This window comes from Thalia democratica, chromosome 1 (genome assembly GCF_965202585.1).
Source record: "Thalia democratica chromosome 1, ktThaDemo2.hap1.1, whole genome shotgun sequence".
NCBI lineage: Eukaryota > Metazoa > Chordata > Thaliacea > Salpida > Salpidae > Thalia > Thalia democratica.
The window spans coordinates 91,551,116-91,577,382 of NC_139165.1; the positions used below are offsets into that span (position 1 = coordinate 91,551,116).

At 27.6% G+C, this 26,267-nt stretch overlaps 2 protein-coding genes across 2 annotated transcripts in view; both read left to right on the top strand.

The window, feature by feature from the left end:
* The first annotated feature begins 6,664 nt into the window (after nt 1-6,664).
* On the top strand, nt 6,665-8,409 carry LOC145841101 (uncharacterized). Its single transcript, XM_082948475.1, has 3 exons — nt 6,665-6,762; nt 6,990-7,625; nt 7,809-8,409. The coding sequence occupies exons 1-3, from the start codon at nt 6,725-6,727 to the stop codon at nt 8,257-8,259; spliced, it is 1,125 nt and encodes a 374-aa protein (XP_082804601.1). The 5' UTR covers nt 6,665-6,724; the 3' UTR covers nt 8,260-8,409.
* A 3,579-nt stretch (nt 8,410-11,988) lies between these two features.
* The window catches only part of LOC145848571 (dynein beta chain, ciliary-like), a 52,957-nt gene continuing 38,678 nt past the window's right edge, over nt 11,989-26,267 (top strand). The window contains exons 1-27 of the mRNA XM_082953953.1: nt 11,989-12,174; nt 14,207-14,385; nt 15,989-16,108; nt 16,337-16,422; nt 16,653-16,833; nt 17,026-17,125; nt 17,511-17,719; nt 18,221-18,318; nt 18,688-18,823; nt 19,061-19,228; nt 19,458-19,606; nt 19,824-19,945; nt 20,717-20,831; nt 21,106-21,174; nt 21,313-21,439; nt 21,706-21,852; nt 21,999-22,107; nt 22,285-22,427; nt 22,624-22,722; nt 22,924-23,129; nt 23,428-23,557; nt 23,741-23,838; nt 24,252-24,408; nt 24,669-24,838; nt 25,085-25,193; nt 25,417-25,533; nt 25,844-25,960. Coding sequence (XP_082810079.1) covers nt 12,000-12,174; nt 14,207-14,385; nt 15,989-16,108; nt 16,337-16,422; nt 16,653-16,833; nt 17,026-17,125; nt 17,511-17,719; nt 18,221-18,318; nt 18,688-18,823; nt 19,061-19,228; nt 19,458-19,606; nt 19,824-19,945; nt 20,717-20,831; nt 21,106-21,174; nt 21,313-21,439; nt 21,706-21,852; nt 21,999-22,107; nt 22,285-22,427; nt 22,624-22,722; nt 22,924-23,129; nt 23,428-23,557; nt 23,741-23,838; nt 24,252-24,408; nt 24,669-24,838; nt 25,085-25,193; nt 25,417-25,533; nt 25,844-25,960 — 3,636 coding nt within the window. The 5' untranslated portion in view covers nt 11,989-11,999. The remainder of the gene's footprint in view (nt 12,175-14,206; nt 14,386-15,988; nt 16,109-16,336; nt 16,423-16,652; nt 16,834-17,025; nt 17,126-17,510; nt 17,720-18,220; nt 18,319-18,687; nt 18,824-19,060; nt 19,229-19,457; nt 19,607-19,823; nt 19,946-20,716; nt 20,832-21,105; nt 21,175-21,312; nt 21,440-21,705; nt 21,853-21,998; nt 22,108-22,284; nt 22,428-22,623; nt 22,723-22,923; nt 23,130-23,427; nt 23,558-23,740; nt 23,839-24,251; nt 24,409-24,668; nt 24,839-25,084; nt 25,194-25,416; nt 25,534-25,843; nt 25,961-26,267) is intronic.

A 26,267-nucleotide genomic window follows, 5' to 3' on the forward strand; every position in this document is an offset into this window, starting at 1 on the left:
ACTATAATGTTGTATAATGTTTTAAACCAGTTATCCAGTAGACAATTTGAAAATAATAGCTTTAGGCTACTTTTTTTTTACTAATTAAAAATTAGTTGCTTACACATAAAAATTAGTAGCTAAAGTTTTTATTAAAACCTGTGGTACTTGGTTCCCTCCTCACCAAGCACCTCCTGCACGATGTCGCCCCCTAGCGCCAAACACATTCCGCGCGCTTTTTCGAATGAAGATTTCGCTGGTGTAAAGATGAACATCTTGCCGATGCAGTTTTCTGTAATTTAAACATTAGATTTGAACCTTTTTTTTAACATGGTTATAGTGATAAAGCATATAACTAATTTTACCATTTTTTTTTTCAATTACGCTTAACTAAATGTATTGTTTTAAAGTTATAAACATTAAACACAATAAAAGCAGTTAAAAACTCACGTTGAACGCAGGAACTGGTGCAAACATCTAATTTGTCTGCTGAAGTGACCGCAAGAACAGATGCTAACAAGACGAAAATGTTGAACAACGACATTTTAAGTATGTTAATGCCTGTTTCGGGATTTTTAGAAGTTTTCAATAAACTTATTCATTATGATTTTGTCTTAATTATATAACAAAATCACTTTAAATGATAAACATTCTCTTTTTTTTAAAACTTTTGTTTCCAAGACCTTTGTGAACTTTCCTTATTTTTAAGAATAAAATTTGCATAATTATAGTTTTTATAATTATAAAAATACACAAATAAAAATCTATCAATAAAAGATAAAATATTTAACCAATTTTTTTAGTAATGTATTGCTATTTTATTTGCAGTAAAAAAATATACTTTCAATTAGTAATCTTTTAAAACAAAATCAAATTGTTTTTTCTAGTACTAATGTATTAAAAATAACTTTTATCCAAATACATCTCAGTAAAATATGAGTTCATAAACAAAGAAATGTTAATAGATGGTTGAGCTTTTAACACTTGTACTCAATCATTGAGAAAACATCCATATGTTGTTATTTCTAGTAAATATTGCTAAGCTAGTTTATTAAATAAAAAATTGTGTAACAAAAATGCCCTTCGTTCTTTTGTTTACCAAACTTAAAGTTTGCAAATCATGTGTTGTTAGGACATGTGTTTTAAATATAAAGTATACAGTAACCTCTCGCATCTTTACGCACTCGTGACGTTACGCACTCTCGTTTAGTTACGCATTTTAGAATTCTAAAATATTCAAAAAGTAAAATTTTTAATTTTTGTTAATATTGCACAAAATAGGTTTATTGTATATTTTAAATCTTAAATATGCTTTTAAATGCTAATTCACTTCTCTATATCTTTAGACTTTGTTAACTTATGTTCCTTGACTTATTGATAATCACTTAGTTAATATATCTTTAATACAATGCAAAACAAGTTTATCCTTATGTGGGCAAAGGTCAAACTAAAAAAAGTTTTAGCAACATAAACGATTTTTATTAAATATTTTTCTTATATTTTATACATTTTTTTTAATAAGAAATCCATTACAGCACCAAATGCATATTTTTGTAAAAGACTATAGAAACAAATTTTAATATAGACACCACACCATTTCTTAATTGTAAACAAATGCTTAATTATAAATTTAATTTGCTAAGTAGAATAAATATAAATGTCAAGTATCAAATAAGTCACATATAAATAAAGACAAACCAAAAATCTACTTATTATTAAAATTAGTAAAATTTTTCTACAAGTATTATTATTTTACATATTTTTTTTTTTTATATATGTATAGTTTTATCTTTTGTTTTATATATAATTTATAAAGTAATCTTTATATTTATATATAAAGTAAACAAATTGTTAAAAGTGGAAAAGTCTGCTTTTAACTAGAAGCAATATCAAAAAACAGCCATTATAGTAAGTTTATTTTGTACCTCTCGTATCTTTACGATCTCTCATATCTTTACGCACTTTTTCTGTGGACACAATGTGCGTAAATAAGCGAGAGGTTACTGTACGTCTTCAGCTTGCTAATTAGAACATCAACATAATATCTTCGAGAATGTAACTTTATTAAGCTTATTGTATAAAGTTTTACAAAGAAATTTTTACCAAATAAACTTAAATTTATCTGAAAATCATAAGGTTTAAAAATTGTAAACTACTCTAATTATTTATTTCGATCTTGCGATGAAAATTTTATTTCTAAATGCTTATTATAAACGTTGTAAATATTGTAGAGCTATTTTTTATTAACGGTCAGAATTTTAAAACGATTGAGTATTGACTTTGTAGCAGAAGTTCAAATATCACATCTTTTGTTGAAAGAAAATAAAGTATATTATTTCGGAACTTTTGGAAGACATTTTCACAGTTAAAAGCTTTAAAAAATAATAAATTATACAGTACAGTCGTATTAGTTTTGCTTTTTTATAGATACGTTTATTTTATAATTTACAGTTTCACTTAATTATGAAACTGTTCAAACATGTATGTAGTTAACATTAAGCTTATATCTAATATTTTAATTCGTACATAATAATTTAATTTTTATTTTTAATTGCTTAAGTATTCAAAATTTAAAGGTCATGATATCTCATTGTAATACTACTTCTTTTACTTTTAAAGTCTCTTAAAAAAACATAAAGATTGAGACGCTGAAACAAATATATTAGCATTACGGTACAAAGGCTATATTTTATAAAATTTTAATTTCCTCATTTATTCTAGATGTGGGTGATAACAAACAATATTCTTAAAGTCATAATTAGAACTAAACAAAAAACACAAAGTTTATTAGGTTTGTGTTTTTTGTAAATTAAATCAAAAATAGATGTAGTTTTAAAAAGTTTAGTTAACTTCACTTAAACTCCATAACTTGTTTATTATATTAAATGTACAAAAAATAAAAAGCTTAGTATACTTCAAACTTTTAATATTATAAAAAATACATATTCAAAAAAAAGAGATCGTCACTCTTAATATTAAATAAATACAGTTTTCATAAAATTTTATTCATACAAAGAAAACTGTATTATCAAATCAAACTTAAACTTTTTGAATTGAACTATTTAAAATAGATTTAATTAATTCAACTTTTTAAAAAGAATATTTAATTTAAGAACACTATTATATTTAACATTTGTAAAATTTCACATTAATGGAAATAGTTAATTTAGCTTTAGCTGTTTAAGTACTTGTTTTCAGTAATAGTCTAGTTTTGTTTGAACAACATTGCGTAAAAACTGAATTTTATTTGTTGTAAAAAATAAAGATAAGTCAGAAATTTGAAGTAATATTTTATATGCTGTAGATATAACTCATATTACTAAATATCAAAGTAAAATGATGAACTTTATTTAGGATAGAAATCGTAGCAATAAATACAAATGTAACAATTTAAACACAAAAAACAATATAAAATGATTCTTAAGAGTTTATTTATATTAAATTTATTTTCAAAATTTAAATCAAACAAATAATACCAAAAACAAACATCCAGACTTAAGGCAAGTACATCGTTGTTTTCAGTAAATATACTTTATTAGAAAAAATAATGCAAAATTAAAACATCATGTACATATTTGTGTATCTAATAAACTAACAGCTCGTTCTATTTCGTTATACTTTTCTATGCATTACACTTTTGTTTACTTTAAATATAGTTTGTTTTGCTGTAAATATAGATAATATCGTAGCTAGTACTTTTAAGTTGAACAAGCTTTTTTCTTTACGATATAATCTACAAATTTTACAACTAACAAGTTTTACAATTTTTTAAATTTACGACAAAAAATCGCGGTGAACATGTTTTCGTTAAAAACTTTTTATAAAAATTATTTAATCTAAAGGTTCATTGAAAGTTTTCTATTCTATAAAAACTACCGCTTAGTTAAATCTTAAAGGTTTCAAATAATAGCTTTTGTTAATTTTTGCAAAAAATGCCTTGAACCCCTACTGTCTGAAAATTTTTAGATAAATATTATAGTGATTAAAACTTACTCTCTAATGAACATTCTGAAAGAATTGTTAAACAAAATTCAGTTTACTAGTATTTATTTAGGCTATCTTTTCAAGCAAAGCCGAGATGTTACGCCATCATTTGAAAGGCACCATACTTCATAACTCGACCAACAGCAACAGCCAATGTGACAATCTGCGACATGGTTTCGTCCAGTAAAGAATAAAATAAATCGGAGGTTGTCGCATGATCGGGGTACAGTTTGTTAATTAATCAGTAATTGTAATAAACAAAAAAACTGGTTGTGCTAATGAAATATATTTTCAATTAGCAAAAGCTTTTAAAAACTCAGTTTACTAAAAAAGATATTTTTGTTTATGAAAAAAAAATTCTCTGAAGCTTAGACTTGTTTAAGGTTTTAAAATAAATTAAATATTTGTTTGTGTATACATTTTCAGAAATAAAACTCCTAAACAAATTCAATTCCATCAAAAAATAAGTGTAAAAGTTGTGAATATAAAATTACAGAAAACTTAAAAAAGTAAATTTTTAAATAACTATTTTACAGAGTTAAAATTAAAAATTAAAGACTTGTTCTTAACCGTTGTCGTATTAATATTTTTCTTTGCATTTTTCGCACAAAGTACTTTAAGTATTTCTATGGTTAAAAAATAAATACGATGTTTAGTTGAGCTTGTAATCCCATAAATTATAAATTAAACAGTCGAGATGGATAGTTTTGTTTTGAGAAAAAAAGTAAAAGTTAATTATTTATGTGCTATAACAAAAACAAAACTTCTTTCATAGAACTTTCAACAACCCAGACTTTCAACTCTACAGTTTATAAATGTTTAGTTAAGTTTGTTTTTATATTTATTTTTAGTTTTGATAATAAATATTTTTTAAACTTAGTTTTGTGAATTTTTGAGTTTATTTAAAAATTTTATGGAATTTAACTAAACGATTATAACAGCAATGTTTTCATTATAGTCGATATTTTATACAAAATTTATATAATACTTATTTCAATTATTGTCTAGTTTTCTATGAATCATTTTTATGACGCTTTTTAAAAATTTATAAAACGAGTTTTTCTCCTCATATATTACAAGATAAAGCTTTGTTGGTAATAAATCATAACTAAAGTTCTACAAAGCAAAGCTAAAGACCTTTGTTTTAGTTATGATTTTATTACTTAGATGGAATGCTTAAACTGTTTTGTTTGTTCACATACAGTAAAACTTTAGACGAGAATAAACAAATAGGGCGCAAGCATCTTTTTTTTTTTTTGTTAGTGAAAATGCAGCTATATTAATTATCATAGTCTTTTTTTTTAATTAAAATCGTTTTAAGTTTCTTATTTAATCTAATTAAAGACTCGAATTTTAAACCTCACTTAACTTTAATAACAGTATAAAAGTGCTGTTTGATAATAATAAAACACTGATTTCTGTACTAGAAAAATTTTAAGACTAAAAATAAAAAGTCTAAAAAACCTGTAAAATAGCTTAAAAAATTTAGAACTTTTTTGAAATGAAAACTGTCTTGCTGGTAATTTATATAATTAATATCATTCAATGTTATGCAAACCAAACAACTTCGATCAACGGTAAGTTTATTTTATTATAAAAGTAGATGAATATACACCAGTATAGTTTTATATAGACTTGATAGTTACCTTTGTAGTTTAAGTTAACTGAATATATAACGAGCTATAAAACTCAAAACTAAACATAATGAACTACACATATTTAACTTTATGCTTTTTTTTGTTAATATTAATGTCAAAATAATTCAAAACGCTTAGAAAATGACATTCAAAGTTAAAGCAATATAAAAACATATTTTTAAGTTATAAACAAACTATGAATTTATTTTATTCTGGTAGGTTTAGTTTAAATAAACACTTAGAATTGTTAAAAAATACCTATAAAGAATTGTAGTCTTAATTTTCATCTTTTTAAACATTTTAAAAACTTTTAACTGTCTTAATAACATATATTCTTAGTAGTTTTAAAGCTTTTAATAAATCTAATATATTTCAAAATTGACAAAAAAACTTTAATGACAATGATGACTGAAGTTAAAATCGCTCAACCCGAGTAAAACTTTTTTATTAAGTTTGTAAAAAAACTTATCGTATGTTGTAAGTTTTTTTGACTTGTTAGCTGAAGTTACGTTAAAAAAAACCTTAAACTTTATTCATTTTATTTATAATAATATTAAAAACATTTAAACTAATTAACTTTAGTATATATACTTAGCTTGCTGAACAATCTTGTTGAGAAAAAATTAAGTTGTTATCTTACTATGATGTAAAGGTTTTCAATTTTTTATGCAACTTTGTTCTCAAAATTTATTAAATTTGCAGAAACATGCGAAGTAGCGAGCCGTTTGTTTCGTTCTAGCCTGGACAAATCAAACAGTTTCCTCACAAGCTACCTTGAAATGTTGGAAAACATGAACTGTTCCGAACTGACGCGAGACGAGTGTGAAACAAAAGTTTTCAAACTCAACAAGTTCACAGAACTCGTATATGATCGCCACTGCGACAAAAATGCATTAATTAACAAGTGTAGTGAAGAAATTGGCGCGAAACAAAACTGGAGTAATGCGGTTTTGGCTCTTGGGAAGCTCAGTAAAGAAGAATTGCAGAAACCTTGCTACCAAGCAGCACTGTACGACAAAGTTCTGATGAACAACAATGGCAGCAGTGCTGGAAAATTTGCAGAAGTCAAGGAACTGTACTTTCCATTTTGTGAGTACATTTGGTGTGGAACAGATCTAGATAACATGGATCAACTTTCTGCTTCAATATGTGCATCATCTTTGTCAGTTTTCAAAATTTAACTATGCCAAACATTAGTCTTAAAAGTTTTTAAAGTCACAACTCATGAATATTTATGCTTTGTTTTTGGTTTTTTTAAGTTAAACATTTTTTCAAAAACATATAACCGATGTTTACTTTATACTTATAAGCTTTTATACGTGTTTTTGGTTTTGTAATTATCACTTTATTAAAAAATAATCTTACTTCAATAAAAAATTCTAATTTCAGATGCGTGGGTAGCACATACTTTTTGCACTTTTTCCATTTCGTGTCTTCCCTCCCTATCACTTTCGTCAACGCACTCGCACTGTACATTATAGGGAAAAACCCTAAGATGAGAACCCCTCAACACATATACAGAATCAACCTTGCAATAGCCGACCTGATGCTGGGATGTTCCGTTTTCATTCCTACAATATACTTTGCTACGGAAAGGTTTAATAAAATAGCCACAGTGAGCAGCGAACACGTTTCACTCGCCAATCAAGCCATTGTGACGTCAGAAAACGTAGGGGGATTCGTGAGCTTCATAGGGTTCGTCAGCTGGGTGTTCTTAACCGTTTCCATGTGTACATTGGTGGCCGCCAGCTTCGACAGGGTCGTCGCCACGGTCCTGCCGGCTCGCTACGTGCGACGCGACAAGCCTTACGTCACAATCGGCGTGTGCGTGTTCGTTTGGGTGATAGCGATCAGCACGCTCATCGATGGACTGGTGAACCCGACCTACGTGGTAACGAGCCCCTTCTTTGTGGTGTCTGACGAAAGATCTTTCAGAACATCGTCGGCGGCTTTCAGCATGGTTCTGCTGGTGCTGATGCTCACAAACAGTTCGATTGTGATGTTTGTCCTTTACTTGCATAGCAGGTTTGTACATTTTTACATACATTTTTAATGGTATAAATTTATTAATGAGGTTGTTAGAAATGACAAATAAAAACAAGTAATAGTAACTTTCAAAATAACAATAAAATTGATGGCTTAATTTAGCTTTTACTGTCCGTTTTGTATGTTAATAAACTATTAAGTAAAAAGAGTTATTAATTACAGAGATATGAAAGCAAGTAGTATCTCGCGGTCCACTCTGGTAGAAGTGAGAGTTGCGAAGACGCTCTTCATAATGGTGTCAGTATTCACGTCAAGCATGCTACCCTTTCTAATTTCCAGCTTCTGGCAGCTTTTGGACCCCTCGCTCAACACCGCCGACTTGAAAAACTTCAGCCACTCCAACTACAGAGCTTTCAAGGGGTTTTCCCACGTGGCCAACGTGGTCCTTTTCTACAACTCCCTGTGGAACTTTTTCATATACCAGCGCCGGGACCGGGACTTTAAAAAGTCTTTGAGGCTGCTGAAGAAGCGTGTGATGATGAGGATCGGAGTTAACTACATGAAAGGGGCTTCCCCGAAAAGGACGACTGTTCAGCGTTCGCACTCGTCACCGCACAGCAGAACCGCCGTCACTGATTTCAGGAGCCCGATGAAGATCACTACTGTTGTGTGAATGTAATTGGAAGAACATTTTTTAGAATTTTATGTACAAAATACCGCATTCAATAATAATTAATAATTAATTAATTAAATATAATTTAATGCAATGAAACTTTAAACTTGTTGTTGTTGAGCTTTGCACACATTCAAGTATTTTTTTGATAGACCAAATTAACTATTGTTAGTGGAAAAATTTGTTTTTAAATTAAAAAAACCTTAAATACGATTTTAATACTATATAAGCTTAAAGTCTAAAAAGTATCGTAAAACTAGCTATAAATTAGTTTTACTATAAAGAAACACTTTTTTTACAATGAAAATTTAAGTTTATTACACAGTTTTTAACACTTTTCTTATATTTATCTTCAATAATTGTAATGAAGTTATTTATTAGATCTATGAATTTTAATTAGTCTTTCATTACTTTGCGCATTTTATTTTCAAAAAATAAATATAGTTATCTAAAAGTATAAATAAAAGATATGTAGGTAATAATAGGAAAATACGTAAACAATATATATAGTATACGTAACAATGCAACGTAATTTTTTAAGGAATAAATAAATCATCAGTGATTTTAAAAAAATATTATTAAATTTGAAATTTATGAGTTAACAAACTTTTATTAAGATAAATCACAAATAGTTTAAAATCAAACAAACTTTTTTTTGTTATGTACTAGCTTTTTTCAGAAAATTTAAATATTAATACTTAAATCAGTATAGACTGTATTTTAAACGGTTAAGTTTTTATTGATTATAAGTGAAAAAGCTAAGTAAAACTTTCAAAAACATTTTCTTAAAGTTAAGCTAAGTAAAAATAATATTATCTAAAGTAAATTTTGATAAGATATATCTTTATTAGTTCCATATACCCATGTAACGTTCAAGTAAAAGTATCAATTAAATTTGAAAAGTAAGTTAATTTTATAGACTATGCCAAGCTTTATATATTTATTAGGCAACAAGAAACTATTCAACCATTATTTTAATACTTAAAGTTTTGAAATGTTCAGTAATGTTTTATAAATATAAACACTTAGAAATTATAAAAATTTCAAAAAACTTTAAGTTTTTTGTTTATTTTAGTAAATTGTTTTATGACTGTTTAAATTAAATTAGTTGTTAAATAAAAGTTTGAGCAAAGATTCATTTAAAGTAATGTTTTTGAATTAATCTTGTCTCAATTTTTGTTTAATATATGCAGTACTGAAAAGTTATTTAAAAGTAGCTACAACCATAGTACACAGAAAAATTGTTAAAGTTAAGAAACTCAGTGTGATTTAACCTAATCTAAGTTCTGACCGAAAGTTTCTAAAATTCACTTCAACAAAAAAGGCTATAATCATTTCAATATTAAAGATTGGTATTTAAATTAAAAACTGGATGCTTAAGGTTAAAAATAATAACTAAAGTCATAGTTTTATTATGTAAATCTAGAAGTAAACAAAGTTTTTCTTGTTAATTCAAGCTAACACAACAAAATAAGAAGAAGGTATACTCGAAATATGAATAAATAAGTTCAACTATAATATTACAATACAGAGTTGCTTACGGGTAAGTAGCAAATGAATTTTATTATTTTTTTACATGAACTAAGAAAACGAAGATTAAATGAAAACCACAAAAAGCTAGACTAAATAATTAAGCATTATTCAACGTTTAAACAGAGGTAATTGATAAGATTATTGGTGTTAACTTTACATTACAAAATCCGAACCAAAAACCGTATGTTATAATATAACAATAACATTTTAAAAGAACTATTAAGTAAAACTAACATTTTTTCTCAATTTTTAACTTTTAAGCACAATTCGTTCTAATTTTAGCAAGATTGTTAACAATTGCTAACCTTCCAAATTAAGATAAATTAAACTTGTTGAAATGTTAAAAAGTTCAATTCATTAAAGAAAAAGATATAAATATTAGCTCATACCATAAAATTTTAAATAAAGAACCTTAGTTAAAGGATTGATTTCGGTGTTGGTATTTTTTACGGTAAACTTTTTAAAAACACTTTGAAATTTTTGTTAGTAAATTATATCTATAAATGCGTTGGTTTTTATTTAGTTTTAGTTACTTATTTAACTTGTTCAATTTTTTTTTTTGCTTAACTTTTTGCAACTTAATGAGCTAAATATACTGTACTTGTTTATTTAATTAAAACATAAAAAATAGGTTTTTATACAGAAATAAATGGTAATCAAACTTTTGTTTAGCATTTTGATATCTTTAGCGCTACAAGTGGCAACGGCTTAAGTCAATAGCAACTAGCTACATTGTTTCTATAACAACATACTCGCTTTCATACTTACTTTGACGCTTCATTTGCTACAGAAGTACTTTTCATTGAATAAGTTTCTTTTCAGCAACTTTTTACTTGAAATATGACAATAAACTTTTTAAAAAGTTCTTATTTACTAAAATTAGATTTATTTGACTTAAAACATTTAATTTAGCATAACATTTTTTGTAAAAGTAAATAAGAATTATATCTTAGTTTAACTTTTTTCAAAAAATGTTTCTTGAAATTCTTGTTTTTACAGAACAAAGTTTAAAACACAGAAACTCATAAAATATTTTATTTAACTTTTTTAATATAGTTAGAGATATTTATTCCAAAAACAAGTTATTTTTAAATTAAAAATATAAAAATGTAGTTAAAAGAAATAATATTAAAATACATTAAGTAAAGTTACATTTTAAGCTAGATAGAACTTAATACATTTGTTTTTAGTTGTTTTTTAAAAATTTTATGTACAAGATTTTGTTTAAACTTTTTCTGTTGTTTAAGTAGAGGTTAATAACATATAGAAGTAATTAGTATAAGTTTAGTTTAAAGTTCTCAATAACTTATTCCACAAAAACAAATTTAAGCTTTTTTTCAAAAATTCGTTAAGCTTAATCATATTTAATTGTAAAGCAGTTTTGTGCTGTACTCATTTTTGATGCTAACTTTATATATTTTAAACTTAATGATTAGTCAAATTTTATAAAACAGTTACTATCATAAATTGTTTTTAAGTAGGTATCTCTACTACATTACGCAATTAATAAAAAAATATTAACATATGTTACTAAACAGAAGCATACTTTTAAACTAATCTAAATCAATAAAGAAATAACAACTAAAATTCTTACGTACACTTACTTTTTACTTTAAGCCTATTTTTTAAGATAAAAGTTAAATAGTCAATTATAAAAATTTTTATCGGTTTAAAAAGCAAGAAATTTTTTCTTTAGTAAACAAAATAGTAAGTATGTTGTAAAATGATATTTTCTTAACGCGTTGTTTTTAAACTAACTTAATTTTTTCAATAATTTTTTTCTTTTTGTTAAAATAATAAAATCCATTAAAGTATTACAACATTTGATTCTGTTGCTTGTTGTAAACAAAAAAGTTACTTGGTATTTCAATTACGTATGTAACAACAATAAACTTACTATGAGTATTTTTGTTTACATGCACTACAATAAAAAGCTTAGCTATACTTGACTGTCGCATTTTCAACATAAAAACTGACTATTTATTTTCTATTTTCACCTTTCGCAAATAAATAAACGCATTTTATAAAAAAAAGTTTAAACTAAGACTGAAAATAAGTTTGTTTTGTTGTATTCGTATCTTTAATATATGTTTTAGCTTAGTCAAAATAAATATTAAACAATCTTGATAAAAAAAACGCTTAGTTTTTCACAGTATTTTCGTAAAGTATAACTACTTAACAAACAATATCAAACAAGCAAACACTAGATGGCGGCAACAGACGTTAGTGGGGACAAGCGGTACTCCTTCGTGGAGGAGTACGTCCTTAACACCCTCCGCATGAAGCCGGACAAGTGGCAGAAGTGCGTGGGATTGGAGGATCAGCGGCTGATCATCGAGGAGTTCTTCCAGCAAGCAACCAACCTCATATTGATATTTTCAGGTGAGAACAAAGATAATAGTTTAATTTGGGTGCTATATTTGAAAATAACTTAACGCACTTTTTTTTTTCATTGAAAACTTAATACTACTAATAGTTTTTTTTTTATAAAAAAAAATTAACGTTTTGTGTTTTAAAGTGAGATTAATCAAATATTGAAATTCAATTTTTGATTTAACAGATACCGATATTTTCAGGTAAGTTATGCAAAATATCGGTGAACAGAGAACAAAAATTTTAATTGTTTAGTTGGTTTATAAATATATAACTCACCTATAAAAAAGTCTATTAACCGATATCTAATCATAACTAAATATTTTTAACAATTTCATTGCTTTTGTTGGTCGGGTAATAAGTAACACCTGAATTTTACTTTTCATTTTTTAGCTTTTTAATAATAATTATAGAATTTTGGAATGAACTAACAAAGCTTAAAACTTTTTTTAAGTAATTTTTACAAAAAAGTAAAAGGTGTTTATCAGAATAATTATTATTTAAAAGTTGACTTTTTTGTTTAGGTTCTATAGGCACATTAAAGCCTTATTAAGTAGAGATTCACTTAAAAAATAAAATTGTATAAAGATTGAAACCCATAACTTTATTTCGATTTCATTTTTAAGTTTCTGTAAAACTGTCGGCTATTTTACAAAACAACATAACATGGTTTTTTAATTCCAGTAATCGCTTCATAAAAAAATAGCCCCTCCTTTAATACCTAATTACTCATTTAATTTGTAGCAAATCCTCAATCAGTTTAAGAAGTAAGGGTAGGCAACCTTTCTAGTCGGTGGGCCAGGCTTATCAAAAAATAAAATTTACGAACTGGACTTGTAAATAAAAGTCTAAAAAAATATATATAAATTGAAATAGCACCTTTAGAAGCAAATCGGTAATGTTTTGCTGTTAATAAATAGTCAACCAGTTAGTAACCACTACGGTGTAAGGGGAATGAAATGATAGACTTTTTTCAAAGACTTTTCTTATGAAAGAGCTCAATTTCATCGTGTTGTACATTTTTTTCGAGTCAACAATTACGTTACGGATTAAATATTTCTGATTTGCGGACTGTATTTTTCTTCCCCATGTTGTTAAACTACTTACATTCACGATGTTTTTGATACTACCCTAGAAAAAAAGCAATATTTCATATTCATATCATACATAAATGAATAAAACTATGCAGTTGTTTAATGTTAATGATACACCAAAAGATTTTTTAAACTTTTTTTTTTAATTAGTTTTTGTATAAAGATTTAAGTAGTAAATGCACATCTCTAATGATTATAAATTTTGTTATGAAAAAGCAAATTTTAAATATTTGTTTGGCTCCATTGTTTTTAACCATTGATATATAATTTTATTGCTTTTGTTATTTATCGTTAGCAAACTTGAAAGGCATTTTAAGGTTTAAGTAAAATCATTATAAAATCATTCGGAAAGCCTTAATTCAATTAAGAGTTTTCGCACTAGTGCTTAGTTTAAATTTTTGTAAGGTTTTATATGTTCTTAAAAGTTTCGGTCTCCTAGTTCGTACATGGTAAGATACCAAATTATTTTTTGTCTATTTTTTTTTCTAAAAGTGATCTTTGATTAATATGACTTACGAATTAGTAGTTTCGTCTTAGACAATATTTAGATTATAATAATAAAATTTATCCATGATGTATTACTTAATAATCGAAAGATTTTTCGCACCACAGGCCCTTAGACAAAAACTTTTTGAGAGTTTTTTTTTACTCACTGAACAATAGTTTACTTAAAACTTATTTCAATAATTGTAATGTTTACTTAAAATTCCTTTAAAGATCTTGTAAAACCACTGTCCTTCAATTTTATAACTAATATAAACACATTACTTCAATATATGAAATTGAAGTGACTTTTACCTCCTTTGTACTATATACACTTTAAAAAGTCGTTTTAGAATTTTAAAAAACTATAAAAAATCTCAAACTTTGTTAAATAATTTTTATATATAAAAAATCTATTGTATGTCACTATGTTTGAATAACTCAAACGTCACAACAATTTACAGTAAACTCGTCTCAAATGTTGGTGCCAAGACTGGAGTTTCAGTCTTCGGGAAAAACCAAGGCGATCTACTTCATCAAGAGGAGAGCTGAGGTCATCGCGGGAGATCAAATACAGAATCAGCTGATACTCGGCGACATTTCTTACTCGCCTTTCGATCAGATGACTTCACTTGTTGATGACGTATGTTGATTTGTTATAATTTTTTTTTATTAATTATGTTATACATCAAACTATGTAGTGATGTGCAACACGATGTTTGTTAAGTATTTGTATGCATCAGGTATTTTGGATAAAGCTTTTAGCTTCGATATCTTTACCGTTTTAGCAGATATAAAATTATTAGTAAAATGTATACTTTATGAAGCGTAAAAAATTGACCATTGAAAATTAAATTCTTGTTAATTTTTAAAATATTTGCTGTATAAGATATTTGATTTTCTCAATAAAAGTATCAAATCGTGAACTAAACAAAAATTTATTTATTAAAAATTTAAAGTAAGTTTGTTAATTAGCCATTTTTATTTTTATTCTTAAAAAAGAGTTCCTACTAGTGGTAGTATAGCTATAACAGTAAGTTAAGAATAAAACTTATTATGCAAATCTGCATGTGTATATGACTTAAATAAAGGAGCCAAATAAAAGCAAAACTTGTTTCTTTATACAAAATTGTTTAGTAAACCTAAAATTTAAACAAGTTTGTTGAATTTAACTTTGACTATTTCAATGTTAGTTATCTTGCATCTTTTAAATCTGTTCAAACAAAAAAATATAGTAAATTTGTACTTTTGAGTTTAGTAATTAATATAACTTGAATTAGCATTGCAGTTTGAATAACCAGTGTATGTGAATAAAACTTTATGACAAAATAAAAGTTATTTAAAACAGTTGAACTTATGATATTCATAAAACTGCTGTGAAAAGTTTGCAATATATTAATTTATGCACACCTTTTAAATACTTTTCTCTTTGAAAGTATTTAGAGGACAGTTAGAGTGCAGTTTATAATAACAATCATTTTTATGACAAAGTTAATGAAAATAAACTATATAAATATGCTAAAGTTCTTTAGATACCTATTTATATCTATTTTTAAAATTTGATTCTATGCATCAAATATTTATGACCTCACCACAAAAGTTTTGGGCAAGAACCCTGTTTGTGGGTAAATTTACAGGTATTATAAATATTAAAATTTGTATATGTACTAGTGAAGATATTTTAAAAATTATTTTTTAATTTTAGTTAGTCCATTCATTAATTGTTATGTCATAACTACAAATTGTATACTGAACCAAAAACTGAGTTTGTGATGTCATAATAACTAAGTGTATCAACTTAAAATTAAAAAGTGGATTTGAAAAGGTCTTCATTGATACATATACAACAAGTTTTCATAACTAATATGCAGTAAATTTGTCAAAGATTATGTTCTTATTCAAGACTACAATCTTCCTGTTCTCCATAAAAAGTGTATCAGTTTTTGACTTGATATTTTTATTTTGAAATTAAACTTTTTAATTAATGATTTGCTAGGGACCATACCTCAAAAATAAATTTATGATATCAAAAGTTTACCAAGTGTTCCATTTAAAGATTATAATTAGATAAAAAAGTTTAAAAGGTCATATTTTCTGAAACAATTATAAGTTAAGCAACTGTTAAAAATTGAAACAAAACTGTTATAAACAGAGCTCAAGTATTAAAAAAATCTTAAAGCGATTTAATTTTGTTCAAATAGTCATAAACATCACTGTTTAATGGTCCAATAAATTGAAACATTTAGATTGTGGTTCCTCTACTGTCAAACCAGAAGAACCATGTGAACTGGCCACACGTGGTCAGTGGTGATGTGATGAGACAAGTGAACAAGCTGAAGAACAACGTTTTTGTTGTGTCTGGACAGGTACGTTCTATACTTAATAAATTTATAACATGCTTTTTACTTAATTTTTTTAATAAAAATCTATTTTTAGAGTTAATTAAAATTTATTTTGAACACAACCAGTACAGATAAAATTTTACTTAACAAACTTAAATAAAAAAAGTCTAAGCAATTCATATCATTACCTCACAACATCATGTACAACAAAAAAAATTGAAAATATAAAATTTAAATAATTTCTTGCTACAGGTGAAAGGGAAGACTCTTCTTCCTCTTCCTCCAGGAAGTGAGATGATCCCAGATTTTCATGAGGATCAAGAGGATGGTGCTTTAAAGTAATCATTTTTTTTTTGTTACTAGTGTAAGTATAAAAGGAAAACTTAGTTTTAAACTGGAATAGTTAGCTTTTGGAAATTTCCTTGTATATTATAAACAAAACTAGCTTTATCATTCTAAAAAATATATATGTATATAATTTTTCTTTTATATAGTTTTTCTATCTTAGTTTCCTAAAAGTTATATATACTCAGCATCAAAACTTAATAGTTAAAACTTAAAACAATAGCCCACCTGAGATTGACGGTCAAGTGCTGCACATGATCGAGTCGGTGGTGATTGATTGGAGCCACCAGATAAACGAGGTGGTCAACACCAAGCAGGACGTGGTCACAGTAACCACGATGCCCTCGCACGAAATCAAGCACTGGAAGGAAAGAATGGAGAACCTCAAGTGCATACATGAGCAAGTTTGAATTTTGAACATATATTCGGTTTGCCTTTTATGTGTAAGAAGTCAGTTTGGTGATGTTTGTTGGACTTGTAGTATTTATAAATTGGTTTCTTTGTTTGTTTACATAAAGTTTTTCATATTAAAAAAATATACTTTTAAGTAAACTTGAATAGTTATCTTTGTTTATTTATAGCATTTTTTTATTCAGTTGAGCACATCAAAGGTGAAGTCAATGGGTGAAATGTTAAAAAGTGTGGAAAGCTCTTACTATCCAACTTTCAAACAAACTATTGACCAATTGTGTAATGGTAAGTTTAGTTGTTGTTTATATAACAGTATATATAAATAAATTTTTATGATAGTTCTTTAAATTTCATATAAATATTTAGTGCATATCAAATTACAAAAAAATATATTATTATACACATTGTAAAGTGTTTTTAAAAATAACATAAATCTTACTTTTTTAGTTCTACATATTACAGTATCTTAAATATTAGTTTTAAAACTTTTGTTTAAAAGTATTATTAGTTTTACAGTTTTTAAGAATTTTCTAAATCATATTGATTTTACATGACTAAATAAGAAAGTATACACTGTTTTTTTTATCTGATATCTGTCTGTATAGTTTTGTTAAAAATAGTTTAACCTTAACTTTTCCAAATACTCTTAACAAACAATCAAAATATGCAGCGTTGAGCGAAGCGGAGGACATTTCAGTGCACCTGTCCTCCCTCAAGTGGATGATCGACCGGTTGGAGGACGGGGAGTTCGAGGACTACAAGATCCACATGAACCCGTTGCTGGACACGGTGTGCAGGGTGTGGGCCTACTGCGACCACTTCACGGTGGACAAGCTGATCGACCTGCTCAAAACCGTTTCCAACCTGCTCATTCTGCAGGTGAGGGTTATATGAAAATATTCTTTTAAGTGAACGGAGTGCATCTTAAAAAAGTTATTATTTTTGCAATGCATTTTTAAGTCTTTCATTTTTAGTGTTTATTGAATTTAGCTTTAATCATTTCTTTTTTTTTTGAAATAGATTAAATATATTTTATTAAATAATACTAATATGTAAACTTGTTTGTCAATAAAGCTAATTGTATTCACAGTATGGTGCTCTACATGTTTTTCTTTATAACTTTTGTATCATATCAGAGTAAATAAGTTACTGTATATATATCAATACAGTTTTATAGTGTTTTATATTATAAAAATATAAATTAGGAATGTTTAAGTCAATTTATAGAAAATGTGTTGATTTTCTAAGTTATATATTGTTTAAACTAATAAAATTATTTTTTACATTCTATCATATGTTGGTTTTGAACACTGTGAAATCAAGAAGTTTATATTTAATACTACCCTAGTTTTTAATTTATAATAAACAAAATTGCAACAGTGTCGAGCATATTTGTCACCAGACGAACTGTTCAAAGGTGAAATTGAAGAAGTCATGGAAATTGTCAGCAGAACTTTAAAGCTCTTGCACCATTATAAGTTTGTTGTTGTTTCTATTCTGTAACTAGCTTTATTAATCATGCTTGTCATGCTAATGTGTTTGTAGTGTCATAATGTAACAAATATTGAGTTGGTTTATGTACTATAAATGCAATATTTAAAATGTACTTCCAAAAAATCTTACTCACAAGCTACATAAAGTTATAAATTGGTTGTAATTTGAACTACATACTTTATAGTATATTGAATCTAAAGGTATATTTACTTAAGCTTAAATAAGCTTTAACTAAAATGAAATACAAAAGCTATACTAAAAATTCTTACTAGTTATTTGCATTAGCTGGTAACACTGTTATTTACTTTAAGTTGAAAATATTTGTGGAAATTAAATAATGTTTGTTTTTAAAGGAGCTCGTTCCAAAAGCACAAGGAAAGTTTGGCAGACTACTACCCGGAAGGGAAGGAGGTGAAAGGGTGGGATTTCGACAACAAGATGATTTTCAAAGACATGGACTGCTTTCTCAGCCGCCTTGACATGATAAACGTTTGTTTTGTAAAAATATTTTAAAACTACTTTAGTTGCTAAATTTTTCTAAAGTTTTTTTAACTAAACTGTCTACCAATTGGTTTTTTTATACATGTTTGTTTATATTTGTGATAAAAGCTTGTGGCTGCATTTAATAAACTAAGACAACTTTTTATGATTTTTACATACAAAACATATAGTAATATTTTTATAGTTAATAAGAAAGTGACTCAAACGCTGTAACTTTGTGAACAGAAACTGTTCACTGACGCCAGAGACATGGTGAAATTGGAGAAGGTCGAATTTGGAGGTATAAAGGGAAATTCCCTGAGCAAGAAAATAGAAATATTGTTCGAGGAGTTCAACAACGAGTTCAAGTTGTTCCAGGATCTGCAGTACGACCCTCTTGACACCCAAGTTACAGTCAGTATCATACCTATGTAATTGAAAGAAAAACTCTAAACTAGATACACTTAGTTTAGTTACATTTCAAGTTATTATATATTTCCTTAAAACAAAAAGTTGGACTTATATAATAGTTTAATAAAAGTGTGGCTGATATTGGTTAAATTAAAAGCAAATAAAGTAACTTCAAAATCCTAAAATAAAAAGTTAAACTATTAAAATACTTTTAAATAAAATTTCTCCTCAGGATTTCGAAGAAGACATGCGAAAGTTCAACTTGAAAGTGGAAGAATTGGACAGGAGATTGTCCAATCAGATCACGACTTCGTTCGACGACTGCAACTCCACCGAATCAGCGTTCAGACTCATCTCCATGTTCACTCCTTTCCTTGAACGGTTTGTCTATTATTTTCAACAAGTGGTTGAATTTTCAATGACTTTTTATTGTTAAGTGTTAAAGTAAACAACACCTTAGTCGAATTTTGTGCGAAGGTGTATGCATGTTATAAAAAAAACAATCACAATAAAAACAAATCAAAATAGTAACTAGAGCTCAAAATTAAACTTTTGCCAATCCACTTGTTGCTTACAATAATTTTCTACACGGCAACAGGCCCCTGATAAAGAAGGACATACACCCACGTTTGCCCCTCTTACTCAAGATGTACGATCACGAGCTCACTGCCACCTTGCGCATATACGAAGAACAAATGAACTTCGGAAAAGAAAACGAAGGTTTGAGCAGTTGTTTTTGTTTAAAGTTTAGATGCACATAAATACAATTTAGTGTATTTGAAAAAAAATCAGTGTAAGACATTTAACTGTATTACGAATTATATTTAAGCGATATTGTTAAAAGTTTAAAAACTGATATGTATTGTTCGATATTTAAAAAGTTAAATAAAAACTTTAATCAAGTTACCAAACGTTTTGTTTTGAGATGCTTAAAATTCATAAACATAATTACGTTAGATTACTTAAACTATATCAACAATTTGTATTATTTATACTTATAATGATAAACATTAAACAAAAAAAGGTCGAATAAAAATGTTCAAAATATATTATAACTTTTGTTTTTTTTACTTTTATACCATTCCAACTAAAAGTTAAAACCCATAATTCAAGGGTTACTAAAGCGTGAACACTTTTTACGTTACATGCATTAAAAAAAAAAATCAATATATGTCTAACGTACAATGCATATAAATCTTTGTACAATTTAACCTTAAAAATTAAAAACTACCTCAACGCAGGTTACTACAGTGTGAGCACTTTTTTGTTACAATTTGAATTACTTGTACTTAGAAAATATCATGAAAACAATCTATGTCTAACGTATAATATAAGTGTTATATATTTAAGTCTTTGTACAGTTTTACCCACGAAAAACCCATAATGCAGGCTTAAACTTGTTTAAATATTTATGTAACAATTTGTCAATCACATAAGCAGTATGTTCTACTTGTAAAAATAAACCTTTCGAATTAAACTACCCCCATACAGGTTACTACAGCGTGAACAAGAACATGCCGCAGGTGGCCGGGCTGATGAGGTGGGTCAGGGACGTCAGGTTGAGAATCCAGACCCCGTACGACAGCTTCCGGCTCATACGTCACCCGTTAGTTTTATGCGAACTTGTATATATATATATATATATATATTATACCCGTTAGTTTTGTGTGAATTAATATCTATATTTTTTTTTCACAATAGTATACATAAGCCATTCATAGGCTTACACCTTCTTGATATATAGTATGTATACTTGTCATATAACTTTTATAATTAAATACAGCTAGTTATTCATGTCGCTGACAATGATTTGCTGCCCTTTTCAGCATTTATCAAAGCAAAATAAATTCAGTTTAATAAAAATAAAAAATGTCATACAGATGCATGGAAAGCGAAGAAGGTTACAGGATGAGGTCAAAGTACAAGAGAATAATGCAACTTCTCAAAGAGTGAGCTTGTTATTTCTTATCATTAATGGATCTTTATAAATTTTTCTGTATTTTTAAGGATAACACCTAGTTTTATCGTACAAATACAACATATTGGTTTTGCTAGGAAAAAAAGTTAACCATACTTGTACATTTCAGCTTTGAAGACAGCATCTACGCCAAGTGGAGCAAGTCAGTGGACGATAAGAGCAAATTCGCCCTCAACAAGCCCCTGGTTACCCGTGACAACCAGACCAAGCTGCTGCAAGTCAACTTTGACCCACAAGTCAGTATGAAGTTGTGTTTGCTGTTATTTTTTAAAGTTTTGTATGTGTCAAAGTGTGAAGTTTTTGAGTTTTTATTAGAAAATAAAATCTAAGAAACAAAGTTTTTCTTTTGAATAAATGGAGAGTTAGCAAAACTCAAAGAAAGAAACTAGCATTTATATAAATGTCTTCAAACTGAAAATTTTTAATAATTTTTGAAACAAAAAAATACTGTATTGAAAATGAATGTTACAGTAAAAAAATAAAAAAATAAACTTGTTTGTAGTTGGTTTCTGTGTTGAGAGAAGTAAGGTATTTGGAAAGTGACACGAAAGTGGAAATCCCCGAGGAAGCAACTAAAATATTTTCAACCAGGGAAACATATCGGAAATATATTGCTAATTTGAATCTCACACAACAATGGTATAATAAGGTAGGAGGTAGTTAAGAAAAACTTAAAACAACTCTAATGGTCAAATAAATTTTGTCTTTTTTATCATATTATAAGATCATAAAAGTACTACCGAACGAAGAAAAAAAAAATTTTTTTAAGTTAAATAAAGTTTTAATATTTTTAAGGTTCGCACTACACTTCTTGACGTGGAGTTTCCCTTAATTGAAAAAGAATTGGAGCAACTGGACGACCAAATAAAGGAGGCTGAAAAAGATTTGTGTTGGAACGGAGAAGGTCTGTTAAGCTGGTTTTGTATCATGCTGGACTTATTTTTGTTTGTAAACTAAAGTATTGTTTTGCACTTATATGATTAAAAGTCTTAAACTTTTAGAAAATTACAATAAAAACTTAAAGGTTATATTTATTTTACTAAATTTAAGATTTTTTTCTAAAAATGTTATTGTTTGAAAGGTTTGTGGGAGTACATAGAAAAGACGAGGGACATGGTTCGTGATTTTGAGACCAGGGTGCAAAAGTCCAAGGATAACGTGGACAAGATAATTGAAATTATGAAGACGTGGGTCTCACCACTGTTTGAACGTGACAATAAAAAGGTTAATTAGTTATTAAACTGTTTCTAAAAAGGTCAAATTAGTTTTTTTTTATAGTTTAATTGTTTTTTTTTAAGTTGAGTATACTTATAAAAAAATCTGTTTAATCAACTTAGATATATTCTAATTTTTTCAACACATATTGGTTCAATTATATATTGTTTCTTTTACCTTTTACAGTAATTTTGTTTTTTTGCAGACTGAAACTCTGCTCAACTTGGATGACCGAACTGAAAGGCTGAAAAAGCGTTATGACGTCATTAAAGAATCATCTACTCAAATACATGCTTTAGTGGAGGTGCTTAAATTAAATAGACAAATAAAACCAAACAAAATTTTAACAAAAATAAAATTTATATCTATGTAAACAAATTTCAACTAGTTAACGACATCTACACTACACATCTAACAATTTAATATTATGATGCTTAGTTGAAAAAGACAAATTATTTATTTATTTTACTTAATTATTTTAGTTAAATGCTTTTCCAAACATCAGGAGAACCGCGTTCTGCTGCGAGCTTCCGCCGATGACGTCATATGGTCGAACTACGTCACGTACGTCGACGAGATGATCGTCGACGGCTGCTTCAACGTGGTGCAGTCCTCCCTGCAGTTCTTCCTCGACGAGACCGACGTTACCAGGCAACCGCTGCCCCTGTTCCAAGCCAAGATGGAGCTGCAGGCCCCTGACATGATATTCATGTGAGTTTTTATGGAAAAAACTGCAATAAAAATTTTATAAAATTTAAAATAACTAACGGTTTTACCTTTATAAACATTTTGTTTTCTGTTATGATATTCATGTGAGTTATTAACATGGTAGCTATTAGATTTTTGCTTCTAAAACATTTAAAACGTTAAATGGTTGACAATTCGTTTTGTTTTTATTTAAGATTTTAGTGAGTCTTAGCATTTAATTAATTGAAATGGTTGTGTATACTACTTAAAGTTATAACTAGGTGTGCTGTGTAGTACCACTAATAAAATATTTTTTTTCAAGACCGTCTCTGGATGCTTCCAGCGGAAACATCGGTTTTTACCAGCTGATAGACTCCCTGCTCGATGACGTGTACAAGATGACGTCACTGGTACCGAGGCTGTCGAAGATCGTTGATGCGGAAAATTACCAGGTGATAAACTGTTACACTAAACTGAAAATTAAATTAAAATAGAAACACGTTTTTAAGTATTTTATTAGCAAAAAAACTACAACAAAGTACATGTTTAAAGAATAAAATTATAATATCAAAATATTGTGGTTCGAAGGAATTTTTTAAATACTTTAAAAAGTATAAAAACAACTTTCCTAATAGGCCGACATGGAAGATATGGCCGACTTGTCGGAGAACAAAAACGAAATAATGGACAGAGTTCACATGGTCATGGACAAGGCTTGCGATTACAGAAACAGGTAATAGGAGAAATTTACAACTTTTGAAGATTAAAGTTAAAAACATATATTTTGTAAATGTTATGTTAATCTGAAATATAGCATTAAAGATAAAATAGTTATAATATTAGTTATTTAATTTTTGGTGTATAGTTAAATTAAAGTATGTTTTTTAAGTTTATACTATTAGTTGATTTTGCTTTATTTGTTTACTTAAAAGTAAAAGTTTGTATTTGTTAAACTTTAATTTTGTTAATTTTCAGTTTTGATTAATGAAAAACAGTTAATTTTGATAGAAAAGTATCTGTATTATTTTTCTTATACTTCTTAATTCAATTGGTAGTAATTAAAACTAAAACTTTGAAACCATAGTTTGGTTTATAATTTTACGACCGAAATCTTTATAATTAAATCAAAACATTTAAAAAAATCAGTTTCGACAATTACGCATACTTGTGGGTTGACGAGCGATCGGAATTCATGAAGCAGTTTCTCACTTACGGTCATGTCCTCACCACAGAAGAAATTGAAATGCACGCCGATGAGGGAGTTCCCGAAAACCCGCCCACTCTTGAAATGTTCAAGGAACAGGTTTGTTTGATGTCCTATTACAAGAACAGTCTTATATTTTACTTGTCAAGCTTAAGATAAAATAAATTCAATAAATATATATAATAACTTTTGTATTTTTAATATTTTTTTATTTAATTTTACGGAGAAAAATCAGTGAAGTGTACAATATTTTTTATAAAAAAAAAAAGCTTACTGAAAGTTTTCGTTTTTTAGTTTTTTAAAAAAGTTAAAAAAGTTATTTAAACAAATCGCAACTCAATTTGATAAACACAATTTAGGTAGACATGTATGAAAAGATATACAGCGAAGTGGAATCGATAGACGCGGTGGAGGTGATAGACGGTTGGTTCCGCGTCGACGCCCGCCCCTTCAAGCAGGCGCTCCTCAACACCACCAAGCGGTGGTCCTTCATGTTCAAGCAGCACCTCATCGATCACGTGACTAACAGGTGGGTTGAAGTTTAGAAAAAGTTGTTTGTTATAATTTGCCTATTTTTTGCTTAGTATCTGTGGTTAAGTTAGTTATCAGTAAATACTTTGAATTTTAGATGTTTCTATATTTGATACATGCTTAGATTTTTGTATTTTGCTTATTCAAATATTTCAAGTTCGTAAATTGAAAATTGAATCTTTTTGATAACTTTTATTTTATCTACAATGAATGTAAATGATCAAATTATTGTGTAAATAAACAGTCTTGCTGATTTGGAGAAATTCATCAAAGAAGTAAATGAAGGTATTTCGGTTGAAATAAAAGACGAAATTGAATATGACGAACTTGTTTCGCTTATCAGTAATCTCAGGGTTCGTTCATTTATAGTTTTAGTTGTTGTTAAGTGTAAATATATGCATGCTTGGATAGTTTGGGGAACTATCTTATTATTAAATTGTATTTTGAGCTCTGATAGTTTTATTCACTATTTTTTCTTAAATTAGATTTTTACTTTAATTCTTACATGTTTAGTTTTTGAGATAATAGTTTTATTATACTAATAATACAAATAACAATTAATTTTTTTCTTCACAGGACATCAAGGCGAGACAGAGCAACACGGATGAGATGTTCGAACCTCTGAAGGAAACAATCGAGCTTCTGAAGACTTACGATCAGGAAATGCCTGATGAAATATACAAGCAGTTAGAAGTGAGATTTTTACATAACTTTTAGAACTGCTGTAAAACGTCTTTTTTTACCTTTGCAGTTATTTTGTTTTGATTTGTTTTACAGATCAATCCCGTTTCAATAGTAAAATTATATGATCAACATTTTCATACTTGAATCAAACTAAAATAGTTTTGTTGTATCTTTTGACTTGTTTATTACAACCAGGAATTGTCGAAACAATGGAATTGATTTTTAGCGTCAAACTTGAAAAAAAATTCTATATTTGAATCAAACAAAAACTTTATTATTATATATACACTTTTTATGTAACTAATGAAATAACAACCAGGAACTACCGGAACAATGGAACAACACGAAGAAGCAAGCGGCACTCATCAAGCAGCAAGTTGCACCTCTGCAGTCCAATGAAGTGGCGCAGTTGAGAAAGAAGTGCTCGCAGTTCGATGTAAGGAAATATTTCATGTTTTTTTTATTTTGACTGTAAAGTCTTTGAATCAAAAGTAACAGCTTTTGTTAGCACAAATGTCAGTTTATGAATACTGTTCTAGGGTTATGAGTTAATGTTGAAAATTATTTGATAGGAAAATTGAATTAAAAGATCTGAAGCAGAATAAAATACATTAATTTTTATTTACCTCAATTTTAAAATTTACATTAAACTTTTTCCAACAAAATTATTTATTAAATTAAAAATAAAATAACTGATTGACAAGTTGCTAAATAGTGTAACAGACATTTGCTTTTAACTTACC